The 14,942-nt window shown below is 36.4% G+C and overlaps 1 protein-coding gene across 1 annotated transcript in view; it reads left to right on the top strand.

The window, feature by feature from the left end:
* The window catches only part of PICALM (phosphatidylinositol binding clathrin assembly protein), a 123,952-nt gene that overhangs the window by 43,006 nt on the left and 66,004 nt on the right, over positions 1-14,942 (top strand). Inside the window, exons 2-4 of the mRNA XM_042781708.1 lie at positions 517-659; positions 4,248-4,323; positions 5,832-5,934. Coding sequence (XP_042637642.1) covers positions 517-659; positions 4,248-4,323; positions 5,832-5,934 — 322 coding nt within the window. The remainder of the gene's footprint in view (positions 1-516; positions 660-4,247; positions 4,324-5,831; positions 5,935-14,942) is intronic.

Here is a 14,942-nt window from a genome sequence, read left to right as displayed (position 1 = left end):
AGTGTTCACCATCACTGATAATGCAGTACTATATGTACAAAAGGGTTTATCTTTGTTGTCTGTACCTCCCATGTACCTCTCTGTGTTTTCCTCTTCTTCAGTGCCACGGTGTTGATTACTCACATTTGTCTAAAACCATATTTTTAAAAGATAGAAATGAATAATACCACTGTTGTTAATTCTGAAAGTTTATGAGTAATAAGAACTGAAAATTCCTCAAGGCCTTAAAACACTTCCTTTGAGGAGAAATAAAATTCTCGAGGGAAAATTACTCCTCGAAGGAGTTTGATTTTCTTTTGGTTTTATTAATCATTTATGTTATCCCAACCAGTACCAAACTTCTTGGGTACATTATAATAGTCACATTGTTCTCTTCAGATTTTTTAACAACTTCTCCAAACTATCCATTGTTACTTCACTGTGTTAGAGCTTTCACCTATAAGTATGTGAAACTGGTATTAAAAAAGAAATTAAAAGCAGTAAATTTATTATTATTATTTTATTTTTATGTTGCAGATTTAATTCAGTGCACAAATGAAATGAATGTGAACATCCCACAGTTGGCAGACAGTTTATTTGAAAGAACTACTAATAGTAGTTGGGTGGTGGTCTTTAAGTCTCTCATTACAACTCATCATTTGATGGTATATGGAAATGAGGTAAGCAAAATTTTGGTTATAACAGTATACTTTTATGATAACTAATTGTTCATCTTCTCCCACTGAAACTTCAGGAGTAGCCTTAGAGGCTAAATAATATAGGTAAAAAGGGTAAGAAGTGTAGCCAGAAATTTTATTATAAACCCTGAAATTTGAAGAAAGATATATCCGGTAAGCCAGAAAGCAGAAAAGACAAGGTCAGAGCACAGAGAACTTGAGTGTTGAGATCCTGAAGCATAGTCAATGCTGAGAAATGGGTTCCATAAGCACCACTGGTCTTTAGAGGCCTCATTTATGTAGTTTAAGTTTGTCTACATCCATTAACTTTTTTAAGATTTCTGTCTCATGTAGTTGTATATGGAAGTACTTTGCCTGGTTCAAGGCTGTGATATTGAGAACTAAGATGACATTTTGCTGAGAGTGACTGATCAAGAATGTCTTCTTCAGCAGACAGATGTCTCTGAAGTTTTTGTTCCCAAAAGGGTAACAAGTAAGATATGTAAGCTTTTATAATTTTCTGTTTGGAGAGGATCATCTTTTTTCCCCAAGACAGTTTAGCAGCTAATTTTTTAGTTCTTTCTTGAATGTTTTTCTCAATCCAGTATAGTTATTTATAAAATTATGTTAAAAGGAACTTTCTGGGAAATTTGAATGGGACTAGAAAATAAATCTGTATTGTTATGTGCCTTCAAAAAGTAAAGTGCACTCACTGGATCAGTGACAGTTCTGATAAAGGTGGAGAGAGACTTCAGTCATTGGTATTGCATTTCTGAGCATATATGATTTTCTGACACCTATCACTTTACATCATGGGCTTCTTTGATAGATAATAATAGAGTGTCATTAAAGTTGAGACCCCAACTATATCATTCCAATGAATTTTTTTTTTTTTTTTTGGAATAGGATGAATATTTACAGAGCAAATTCACTTTCTGTACAGCAGTTCACATATACTTTGTCTCATGTCATTGATCACAGTTTACCACAATGCAACAGCTCCCCTCCCACTTCCTCCCCATAGTTACTGTTTCCCTGTGTCCATCAGCTCATATGCCTGTATTTTGTTTGGCTGGAAACCACAGGTGTGGGTTCAATTCCAGACCTGAAGGGCAGCTAGGGGCTGTAGTCTCAGTGGTTCCACCAGGCTCTATTGGATCAGCAAACCTGGTTCCCACCTTTTTTTTTTTCTCCAAATGATTTTGAGTTTTGTTCCACATTGCTCTCTCTCTCTATTCATTCCAACAAATCTTACAGTTTGCATTCTTTGTTCCTTGTCCAAAATTATTTGTATTTTTTTTATAACTGTAATCATAGTTTAGATTAAATATTATCTTAAAAGCTTTTTAAGTATAACTTCATACCATATGCATTTTTATGTTCTATATTCTTTGTATTTATCATGGCTACATAATTGATCACATATTCCATAACTTTCATAACCATTCCCTTTGCTGGAAATTTAGTTTCGTGATTATTCACTATTAGAGCATCACATTTAATGACTTTGTAATTTATAGTTTTTAAAGATTATTTCTAGAAATTTTAATTAAAATGTGATTAACTAAGTCAACAGACATGAACATTTCTAGGACATAGATTGTTTAATTGCTTTCTAACTCATTTATAACTAGTTTACAGTCTACTAGTTTACTAGTGGAGATGTTTGGATATACAGTCATGTGCCGCATGATCTGTTTGGGCATCATCCAACTATGTACATGTCTGTGGTCCCAAACCCCATAAAGCCTATTATATTAAATATTTGAGGTACTTAACAATGGTTTGTCATAACAAAAAGGCGCTACTTAGCGACATGCATCAAAACATTATTATTACTATATTGTTATGGTAATGAAGCTTTAGTATCTAGAAGTGTTTCTTTAATGTTTTTTATACATAGGAAAGTACACTGTATACTATACACTAAGACAAACATTTACATATAAGAAGTAGGAGCTCTGGTAGCATAGTGCCTAAGGCATTTGACTGCTAATCAGAAGACTGTACAACTAGAATCCTCCTTAGAAGGGAGGATGATGAGACTTCATCTCACGTTACTTTGGGCATGAACCAGTCCCTAGAGGAGGACATCATACTTGGTAAAGTAGAGAGTCAGTGAAAAAGAGTACAACCGTTCAGTGAGATGGACTGACACAGTGGCTGCAACAGCGGGCTTAAACATAGCAACCACTGAGAGGATGGTCCAAGACTGGTAGTGTTTTCATTCTGTTGTACATAGGGCTGCTGTGCATCAGAGCCAACTTGATGGTACCTAACAAGACAGACATTTGACTAGCTGACTAAACTGAGATGCACATAAATGTTTGAGAGGTTATATGTAAAAAAAGTTAAGGAAATATACTATAGTAAGCATTTTGGCTCGACGGCACATAACAACAACAACAACAACAAGCATTTTGGAGAGAATTTGACAGTATTTCAAGATGAACTTGTACATGCATGCTTATCTTAATTATTCAACCCCAAAATATATATTCTGAGAAGCTAAGCATGGAGATGTTTAGTGCAACATTGTTAATATCCATGAAAATTTAAAAGAATCTAATAGCCATAAATAAAAAATAGACACATAATGATACATTAGTTTATTAGAATACTGTTAATTGTATCTAGTTAATCCTGACTCCTGTAGAACATGATTTAAAATGAATGTACTGGTACTAGATCGACAGGAATTTATATGGGTATTTCTTAGGAAAAAATTATAAAGCACGTTGCAAAAGGATAAATACCATACAGTATTCCTGTAAATTGAAAATAGAAAGAGTTATGGATAGGAATGAGCTGTTTGAACTGACAAGCTGCTCCACAGGAGAAAGATGTGGCAGTCTGCTTCTGTAAAAACATACAGCCTTGGAAATCTTTAGGGCAGTTGTGTTCTGTCCCATAGAGTCGCTGTGAGTCAGAATTGACTCAGTGGCAATGGGTTTTTTTTTCCTCATAGTTTATGGATACTTATATTTGTAATAAAATTGTAAAAACCTGTATGGAAGTGATATATAACTACTCCATAAAAGTGAGTTAATCTGAATAAACTTTGAGGGAATTGGGATTAAAGGTGTATGTCTTCAATGGTGTGTGTCTGCAATGTTTTGATTCTTTATGAAGATCTGAAGCAAATAGGTTATCATTTTAAATCTGGGAAGTGGGTAAGAAGATGCCTGTAATATTGTTCTCTTGTGTAACTAGAAGCATTTTGTTTTTAAAACACAGTCATCAAAATTCGGGACCCTCAGCTGTTTAAAATATAGGAGTATGATTAAGTGTACCCTTACTATGCTGCAGTAAAGCTAAAACCTGGTTCTAGTTTCTGTGTCTTATTTCCTTTTATTTTGACTTTAATACTACAGCTGTAGTTATTAGGTTTTAATAAATTTTCATATGATAATGAAAAATAGGCATGTATTTTTTGCTTTGGTTACTAAGTAATGGGAATGAGGATGAGAAATTTAAACTAAATAAACTTAATGGAATATATTAATCTTAGCTTTCCCCCCTAATTACCAAATTAGAATTTGTGAGATGACAGTACCTTAATTTGACAATGATTGTTTGTTTGTTTTCTAGCGCTTTATTCAGTATTTGGCTTCAAGAAACACATTGTTTAACTTAAGCAATTTCTTGGATAAAAGTGGATTGCAAGGTAAAGACAACTTAATCATTAAAGAAAATCACAAGAGTGACTGACCCCACATGGTGATTGCTGCACAGCTGAACTCTGCCTTTTAGAACTTGTACTGTGGACTGAACTCCACCTTTTAGAACTTGTACTGTGGAGGAACCTCTTATTTTCGTGAAGGTTGTAGGAAAGAAATACTGTCTTTTAATGTGAAGATTGAATTCACTACTTGACACCTAAAGCTCTTTGAAAGGCAGTACAGTTGGTCCCTCCATATCCATGAGGGATCGGTCCTAGGACCTCTTTGGATACCAACTCCTCTAATGTGCAAGTCCCTTATATAAATGGCGTAGCATTTGCATGTAGCTTTTGTGCATCCTCCCATATGCTTTAAATCATCTCTAGATTACTTATAATACTTAATACAATGTAAATGCTATACAAATAGCATTTTAAGCTCCCTTTTAGCCTTTGCGGGATTACTTTGACCACTTAATTGCTTTTTTTGGAGTCTTTTTTTTTTTTTAGTCCAATATTTTCTATCCATGGTTAGTTGAATTGTGGAGTCCATGGATATGGAGGGCTGACTGTATAGGGTAGTGGCTTGAGAGCGTGGGTTCTGGAACTGGACTGCTTGAGTTTGAATCCCATCTTTACCACTTAACAGCTGAATGAATATAGTTACATCACCTCTCTGTGTCTATAAAATAGGGAATAATCCTATAGGGTTGTCATAGGATTTAACATAGTTATTATATGTAAAGTGCTTAGAACAGTGCTTGGCACACAGGAAATACTGTGTGTCTGCTTTCATTCTTTGATTGTTACAGCTGTTGTTATTGTATGCTGCATTCAAGAAAATGTAGTTGTAATACTGAACCTATTAGTAGGCAAAGGAGAGTACAGTGTGACATTCAGATGAATTGCTTATTGATACCCATACCTGTTATATTATATTATTTATTTATTTTTAACATAGTAACTTGAAATTGCTATAGCCTTTTGCATATTTTCTCTTAATGAGATCTGTCATACTTGTGCCAGAACTAGGCCATTAGCATTGTTCTGTGCAATAATTTCATTTCATAAGGTTGGCACATGAAAGTTGTGGTTGTTATAAATTGTATATAGCTAGAGATGACGAGTATAAATGTGAAATTTCTTGGTAATTTGAGGAATGAAGTTGTTTCATAGGAAGTTAAATTTAAGTTGTGAAGTTCTCCCAATTGTGTAAGAGAACATTTTTTCAATTCCTGATGAAATGATAGGAATGTTGATCAGAAATAAAATAGACTTATTAGTGAAATTCTAAGAGGAGGTTCTTTTTTCAATGCAATATACATGACATACCTTACTTTAAAAAAATGTGACATCTTAGAGAATTTAATGTGATGATATTCATTAATTACTTAATTTATATCATTAAATTGAGTTGGTATATCAAGACATCATAGCCTTTAGTATGCAATTAGTTGGCTTTCTAGGCAAAATGGAATTGTAATCATTTATGAAAACTTTTCTATTTCTTATAGGATATGACATGTCTACATTTATTAGGCGATATAGTAGATATCTAAATGAAAAAGCTGTTTCTTACAGACAAGTTGCATTTGATTTCACAAAAGTGAAAAGAGGGTGAGTTAAAGTTTCTCTTTCTTGTATCTAATTAAATTTAATTTTTTAAAATGTAAACTTTAAGAATTTTGAGATGTCATGTCATTTTTAGAAGATAAATTTCATTATCATTATTATTTTTGCACAGTCGTCCCCACTCCAAATTGTGGTTTGGGTAAAACTTTACCAAGCAAATTAGTTTTCCATTCAACAATTTATACACATTTTGTTTTGTGACAGAATGTTAGTTACAGTTCCCTCAAAGTAACAACATTCTTCCTGCTTCCCCCCATTTGTCCCTTCCTGCCCCTTGCTGCTCTGAGCTTTTTTATGGGGCAGTTGCTGCTCTTTTAGTCTAGTATTGTTGATTATCGTTTGCCGTATAGGCTTCTCTGAATACAGACTGTCTGTTGGAGTGGGTTTGGTTCTAGGGCCACAGTCTCAGTCGTTCCACCAGTCTCTATCAGAGCAGTGAATCTGATCTTTTTTATGATTTTGAATTTTATTTTTTGTCTGTTTTTTAACTTTTTGTTGTGATTTTGGTGAAAGCTTACAGAGCTAATTGGTTTTTCATTCAGTAGTTTATACACATTTTGTGATGTTGATTGTCATCCCCACACTGTAACAGCACTCTTCAAAGATTTATTGATGAAGCACTAATTGATTAGCCACTTAATGTGCCTTCCAAATTGAGTTTATCTCCAGCTTCCTGGGTAACTGAAGAAATGAAACATTCTTTTTTTACTGAAATTGATTCTGAAAGTGATTGCAAAGAGTTTCTTTCAAGGTGACCTTTTTTTTAAAATTATTATTTTTTAATTTTTGAAGTGTTTCTTTCCCTCCCCTCCCACTCCTGGTAACCAGCAAAGAAAATTTCCTTCCATATATAAACCTTTCCTTGACTTTTTACAGTAATTAACTAATATAATATCAATGTGACCCTTTAAAGAATAGTAGCATTTGACTAAATGATTATGACATATTGTTTGTTTTTTTAAATTTATATTTAAGTAACCCTTTTTTTTCTTTTATTTAAATATTTTCCAGTTCAACAATTTATATGTAATTCAATGACATTTATTATGTGCATTGTGTTGTATAACCATCACCACTGCCCTTTTCCAAATTTCTACACCACTGTTAATAGAAACTCAGTACCCCTAAGCAGTGGTTCCCCATTTCTCCCTCCCTCCTAGCCTGGTAATTACTAACAAGCTTTGGTTACTATACATTTGCCTGTATCATACAAGTGGGATCATACAGTATTTATCCTTTTGTTACAGACATTTCACTCAGCATAATGTTTCCAGAGTTTATCCATGTAACATGTATCATGATGTCATTTCTCTTTATGACTTATATTCCATGGTTTGTATGTAGTATACTTTGTTTATCCTTTCATCTATTGATGGCCTTTTAGGTTGTTGATACTCTTTGGCTATTGTGAATAGTGCTGCAGTGAACATTGGTGTATAGATTTGTTTGCATTCCTGCTTTCAGTTCTTTTGAGTATATGTACTTAGGGTTGAGATCGCTGGATCACAAGATAGTTATTTGGTTAACTTTTTGAGGAATTGCCAAACTGTTTTCCATAGCAGCAATTTTACGTTCCCTCCTGCAGTGGATGAGGGTTCTTATTTTCCACATCCTTGCCAACCCCTGTTATTTCCCATCGTTTTGATCATAGCCATTTAGTGGGTTTGAAGTATCTCATTGTGGTTTTGGTTTATATCTCTCTAATGATTAATGATGTTGAACATCTTTTCATGTGCTTCTTGGCCATTCGTGTATCATTTTTGGTGAAATGTCTTTTCAAGTCCATTTGTCCATTTTTCAGTTGGGTGGTTTGTCTTTTTGTTGCTGAGTTGTAGTTCTTTATTTATTATGTATAGTAAACTCTTATCAGCCATATGATGTCCAGAATTTTTCTCCCAATCTGTATATAGGTTGTCTCTTCACTTTGTTGATAAAGACCTTTGATGAACAAAAGTTATAGATTTTTATGATGTCTTATTTATTTATTTTGTCTTCTGGGGCTTATTTCCTGGTGTCATATATAAGAAAAAAAGAAAAACCTGCTGCCATTGAGTCAATTTTGACTCATATCAACCCCCATTGGGTTTCTGAGGCAGTAAATCTTTATGGAAGTAGATTGCCCAGTCTTCCTTCTGTGGAGTGGCTGCTGGGTTTAAACTGCCAACCTTCTAGTTAGCAGTCAGATGCCTTAGGCACTGTGTCACCAAAGCTCCTTCATATATAAGAAGCCATTGTTAAAAACAAGACCCTGAAACCATACTCCTATAATTTTTCTAAAATTTGTATGATTTTATTTCTCATATTTAGATCCTTCATCCATTTGCAATTTTTTTTTTATGCGTGGTTTGAGGTGTGTCTGTGTGTCTGTGTGTATAATTTTTAAGCAGTATTACTTTTAGCAAAGCTGATTTATTGGAAAAGCTGACTTGAGTATCAGCATAGTTTTGATAGAGCTTACTGAGTGCCTGTTTAGATGGGAACTGAAGGGCTCTGCATTCTGATAATGGTGCACCTTACTGGCTGGTTCAACTAACTTGAGAAAGTGAAACCTAGGTGACTGTTATGTTTCTAAAGGTGGTGAACTCTGCCTGGGGAAATCTATTCAGATTGTTGGCCAGAACTAGGAATATGGCCAGAAGATTAATAAAAACATCTAGTACCTGGTAAGGAGCTCTGGTGGTGTAGTGCCTAAGGCACTTGCCTGTGAACCAGAAGGCTGATGGTTTAAACCCACCAGCCACTCCTTGGAAGGAAGGTTGGGCAATCTACATCTGTAGTGATAGCACCTCGGAAACCCAAGGAGGGGTCACTGTGAGTCGAGTCTGACTCGATGGCACATAACAACAACAACACAGTACCTGGTAACTTCTAAAGTTTTTGTACTTTCCTGAAAGTTTACAACTGAATATACAAACACCGTTGTGCCTTTCACTGTTGCTTTTAAACAACACAGTACCTGGTTACTTGTAAAGTTTTTGTACTTTCCTGAAAGTTTACAACTGAATATACAAACACTGTTGTGCCTTTCCCCATTGCTTTCATTTTTATGTTTTTGACTTTTTATTGTGATTTGGGTACAAGTTTAAGGAGCTCTGGTGGTGTAGTTGTTAAGAGATTTGGCTGCTAAACAAAAGATCAACAGTCCTGCCAATTAATACCTGAAGACAACCCACTCCACCAGGAGTCTTCCTGCCCAAATGGCACTCAGCTTTCTTGATCTGTGGGCTGGCAAGCCTGTGTTGTCTCATGCCAGTTTCTTGGCTCTGCTGCTGTTGTCTCTCTGCTGGTATCTCTGCCAGTCTCTCCGTACAGGGATCTTGGGTCAAGGATGCATTCCATTGCTCTTTCCACATTTTAGGGATCTGTCAGAGCAGCAGCCCCCTCTCTTGGTGCCAAATTCTATTTTGGTTTTCTTGTGCTACTCTAACAAAAATATCACAAATGGGGTGGAGGAGGGTGGCGGAGTGGGGGGGTATTTAACAAACAGGGATTTATTCTCTTACAATTTATGAAGCTAGAAGTCTTGAGTTCAAAGTGCCAGCTCTCAGGGCTGGATGAAAGTCCTTTGACCTTGGGCTTCAGCTCTGCCTCTTACTTCTGGCCCACTGAAACTGGAGCCTTCTCTTAACTCAGGCAGCTGAGGCTGACAAGTCCAAGGTTGACAGGTAAAATGGCACAGTTCCAAGATATCAAGCAGTACGACCGGCCACTAATTGAAGTTCATTAACAGTCCCAAGAGGGGCAGACAACGTGGCAGGCCTTTGAGATGAAGACTTGGCCAAATGCAGGACCCATATGTGCCAAAAGCTAGAGACTTTTCTTAAAGCTGCTTCTTATATACTGGCAGCAGACCACATCTGTAAGGTGGCTGCTACTCAGCTGCTCACAGTAGATTCCACCATGGAGTTGATTACCACTCTCACCATGGGGAATCATTACATCTAGCTGCCCAGCCACTCAAAAACGGGCCCAGCCAAGGTGACACACAACTTTAATTACCACAGTCCCTTATCAGCTGTTTGATTTGCAGATGATTTCTCCCCATTCTGTAGTGTGCCTTTTCACTTTCTTGATGGTGCCTTTGGAAGCACAATTTTTTCTTCCCTTCAAAATATTTATTTAATTGTGATTTGGGTGAAAATTTACAGAGCAAATTCACTTGCCATACAATAGTTCACATACACTTTGTCTCATGACATTGTCTACAATTTACCCCAATGAAACAGCTCCCCTCCCACTTCCTCCCCATAGTTACCTCTTCCCTGTGTCCATTCCTCCTTGCACTCCTGCCCCCTGAGCTGTCTCCCTGTGCACAAACAGCCCTTCTTTCTCCCATGATTGATCTCTCCAAGGAGTGTATCTACCTCAGGTAGATGTTCAGCTCATATGCTTGTCTTTTGTTTGGCTGGAAGCCACAGGTATGGGCTCAGTTCCAGACTTGAAGGGCAGCTAGGGGCCACGTCTCAGTTGTTCCACCAGGCTCTATCAGACCGGCAAACCTGGTCCACCCCTTTGCGCCCCTCTAGATGATTTTGATTTTTCTTCCACGTTGTTGTTCTTCTCTATCCAGGATCTCCTACATAGATCCCCCTCTGAGTGGTTAACACTGGTAGCTGGGCACCATCTAGTTCTTCTGGTCTCATAGTCATATAGACTGTGGATCGCATGGTGAACCACTCACTAGGACTAATTGTTTCCATGAATCTTTGGTTTTCTTCTTTCTTCTTTGCTATGGATGAGGAGAGACCCATCATTGCGCCCAGATGGCCGCTTGCAAGCTTTTAAGATCCCAGACACTATTCGCCAAAGTAGGAGGTGGAACAATGTTTTGTGAAGCACAAAAATATTTAATTTTGATGAAATTCAGTTAATTTTTTCTTTGGTTATCTGTGCTTTTGATATTATATCTAAGAAACCGTTGCTTAATCCAAGGTTGCAAGTTGTATTCGTTTTCTTCTCAGGATTTTATAGTTTTAACAGTTAACTTTTAGATCTTTGATACATTTTAAGTTAATTTTTAGATGTTGTTGTTGTAGTTATGTGCCTTTGAGTTGAACCCAACTCATAGATAGCGACCCCTCCTTGGATTTCTGAGGATTGCCCAACCTTCCTTCCAAGGAGTGGCTGGTGGGTTTGAACCGCCAGCCTTCTGGTTAGTAGTCAAGTGCTTTAGGCACTACACTACCAGAGCTCCTAAATGTTTTATATGTGGTAATAATTTTTTTTTTTTGCATATGAACTAGGCATATAAATGACACAGTTAGAACTTCTTCTGTACCTGAGAAAGTCTGGTGTGCAGATATTTCCTAGGATATTTGATGAGACCTTAGGAAAAGTTGCCAAAGAATTTCTTTTATCATCTTCTATTTCTGTTTATCTATTTTGAAGTTTTTATTGTAGTTTCAGTAAAACTTGACAGAGCAAATTAGTTTCCCATTCAATACTTTATACACATTTTGTTTTGTGATGTTAGTTACAATCCCCTCAGTGTAATAGAACTCTTCCCACTTTTCCCTGGATTACTTGTTTCCATTCATCCTTCTTTTCTGCTCCTTCCTGCCATCTTAATTTTTGTTTTCAGGCAGATGCTGCCCTTTCTATCTTGTGTGGTTGATGGTTTTGAGGTGTATGTACCTCTTTGGTGTTATCATTCACTTTATAAGCCTGTCTGTTGTGTGGATAGAAGTTGATTCCCAGGGGTGGGTTCAGTTCCAGACCTAAAGAGTATCTAAGAGCCACAGTCTTGGGGGTTCCACCTTCTCCATCAAACCAGTAAGTCTGGTCTTTTTCATGAGTTTAATTTTATTCTACATTATCTTTTTTTTCTGTATAAGATCTTGACTGGTAAATACTTTTCTGAACTGCACTGCTGTTTTATACCTACTCCTCACTCATCAATTATCTTGTTACCTGACATTTTGCATTTATAACAATAGTGAAAAGTCTATCTGCCCATTTTGTGCATTAACGTATATGTCCAGCAGTAACTAACACCATGGTGCAAGGCAAAAGTAACACCGTGAAAAAAAAAGAAAAGGAAAAAGAGTAACGCTGACTTTGATGGTTAAAGTTATGTGTCAACTTGGCTAGACCATGGTTCAGTGATTTGGACTTATATTATGATACAGTTTGTCAGTTATGTAATGATGTGGTCATCCTCCATTGTTGCATAGTACCAATTTTCACATAATGACCTGGTCTTTGAAACCTAACCATGTTGATAATTGAAGAGTTGTTGTGGTCCCAAAGATCTAAGCAATTTGATCTGCTCCTTTATTCTCTTCATATTTTATATTATTATATTTAAGTAGAAAATACAATACAACTGGGAAATTAACCTCTTAGTTCTTCACAGAATTTCAAAACTGAACTCAAATGTTTTACATAGTCATTCCACTTAATTAGGAGATGATTAGTTTGAAATTTCACAAAAGTAAATTCCATAGAGTTTATTTCATGGATTTAGGACATTTTTAGAAGATTATGGTCAAGAGGTTCATCTTGGAAATCTGATTCTTAAAACATAGTATCCTGTCCTATAAATCACTTTCCAGTTGGGCTTCACTATAAACTGTTTTAAGTAAAGCTGATTTTCAAGGTATTTGTAAACTTCAGAATAATAGATTTAAAATACACCTCCTCCCTCCCCAGTTGAAGGGCTAATCTCGGGACTGAGGATAGTTGCTAAATTTCTGTATCCTATAGAGGCAAACTTTCATTATCTGGACGAGAACAACCCTTAATTATGCACAATAAACTTAGTATTGATTTAGAAGAAATTATTTTTTTAATGCTAAAAGTAAATCAAGAAGGAGCCAAATTGAGAGATAACCAAGAAAAAACACAAAACTGAGCATTTATATGTGTGTCAGTTTGAGTAAATGTGAAAGAAAAAATGAATAAGGTGGAAGTGGAGGGAGTAACAGAAATGAAAATATCTTGTATTATGGTCACTTCAGTAGATGATGTTAGTTTTAGAGAAGACTTGTGTTGTAAATAGTAAAGTTTTATCTATTAGAGTAATAATTTTTTATGTTTATAAAAGTAGTAAATAAACTTAAAAATTTCAAGGGACGTAGTGTCTTAACCAGTAGAGAGTGTTAATATTTTGGTGGATCTAATCTGCTGTGTATAAATAGAAGCAAATATGTGTGAAGGCACAGAAAATTATATAAAAATTGGACCACATTCTTTGAAGATTACTCATTCCCCTTGTATGTTTTAGACTTTTTATCTTTTTTTTGGCCATTCCTTTTTTTCTGTAATTTGAAAATTTACAGAGCAAATTCACTTTCCATACAGCAGTTCACATACACTTTGTCTCAGGACATTGACTACAATTTACCCCAGAGCAACAGCTCCCCTCCCACTTCCTCCTGATAGTTACTTCTTCCCTGTGTTCATCCCTGCATGCACTCCTGCCCCCTGAGCTGTCTCCCTGTGCATAAACAGCCCTTCTTTCTCCCATGATTCTTCTCTCCAAGGAGTGTATCTACCTGAGGTAATTATTCAACTCATATGCCTGTCTTTTGTTTGGCTGGAAGCCACAGGTGTAGGTTCAGTTCCAGACCTGAAGGGCAGCTAGGGGCCACAGTCTCAGTGGTTCCACTAGGCTCTATCCGACCAGCAAACCTGGTCCCCTCCTTTTTTTTTTCCCCAAATGATTTTGTTTTGTTCTACATTGTTCTCCCTCTCTATCCAGGATCACCTACATAGATCCCCCTCCGAGTGGTTGACAGTGGTAGCCAGGCACCATCTATCTGGTCTCAGTCGTATAGGCTGTGGATCACATGGTGTATCAGTCGCTAGGACTGATCGTTTCCATGAATCTTTGGTTTTCTTCATTCTTCTTTGCTCTGGATGAGGAGAGACCCATTGTTGCATCTGGATGGCTGCTTGTAAGCTTTTAACATCCCAGTGTTTTAGACATTTTTAATATCTGTACAAAAAACACATCTCATTCTTATGAATGGTTATAGAATTACAGTCTTTTATATACAGTGAAACCTGTGAGAGCCAGGGTTTGACAAGACTGCTCTGTGTTTGTCTAGGTCTTGCAAGTTTCCTGCCTCTGACAGGGTGCTGCCTGCCATTTTTCTGTTGCCATGTATTAGTGGAAAATATTTGAGTTTTCCTTCTCTGACAGCTTTCTACCTTACATAGGTTCTGGCTTTCACAGGTTTTACTGTATCTCATTAGGGGCTCATTTCATATTGATTGGTTGAATAATTGAATAATTAGTAATTTGAACCTCTTTTTATAAAATGCCATTTGTGCTTTGTTTATTGCCTTTTGATAGCCTTTGCTTATTTTACTATTGGATTTTCCATTCTGTGGAATACTGTTTAGAGTTATAGGCTTTATATATGATTTATTTTCTGTTTTGTTGTTGAAATTATGTACAGCAAAACATGACAGATTCTGTATGTATAATTTGTGACATTGATTATAACTTTTGAATTATACAACCATTCTCTCTCACTTTTCTGAGTTGTTGCCTTTTTCATTAATATTAACTCACTGCCAACTGAGATTCCTATCTAATCTTTTTTTAAAAAAAATTTATTGTGATTTGGGTGAAAGTTTACAGAGCAAATTCACTTTCCATGTAGCAGTTCACATACACTTTGTCTCATGACATTGACTGCACTTTCCCACAATGCAACAGCTCCCCTCCCACTTCCTTCCCATAGTGACCTCTTCCCTGTGTCCTTCCCTCCCATGCACTCACTTCTGCCCCCCAAGCTGTCTCTGTGCGTACACAGCTCTTCTATTCTCCCATGATTGATCTCTCCAAGGAGTGTATCTACCTAATGTAAATGTTCAGCTCATGTACCTGTCTTTTTTTAGCTGGGAGACACAGGACTAGGTTTCAGTTCCAGACCTGAAGGGCAGCTAGGGGCCATAGTCTCAGGGGTTCCACTAGGCTCTATCAGACCAGCAAACCTGGTCCCCACCTTTTTTTTTTTTTTCTCCAAATGATTTTGAGTTTT

The sequence above is a fragment of the Orycteropus afer genome, unplaced genomic scaffold (assembly GCF_000298275.1).
Source record: "Orycteropus afer afer isolate SDZICR_OR568_19922 unplaced genomic scaffold, OryAfe1.0 scaffold00154, whole genome shotgun sequence".
NCBI classification, from domain to species: Eukaryota; Metazoa; Chordata; class Mammalia; order Tubulidentata; family Orycteropodidae; genus Orycteropus; species Orycteropus afer.
The sequence above is the reverse complement of the archived record's forward strand: the minus strand, read 5'-3'. Positions and strand labels throughout refer to the sequence as shown.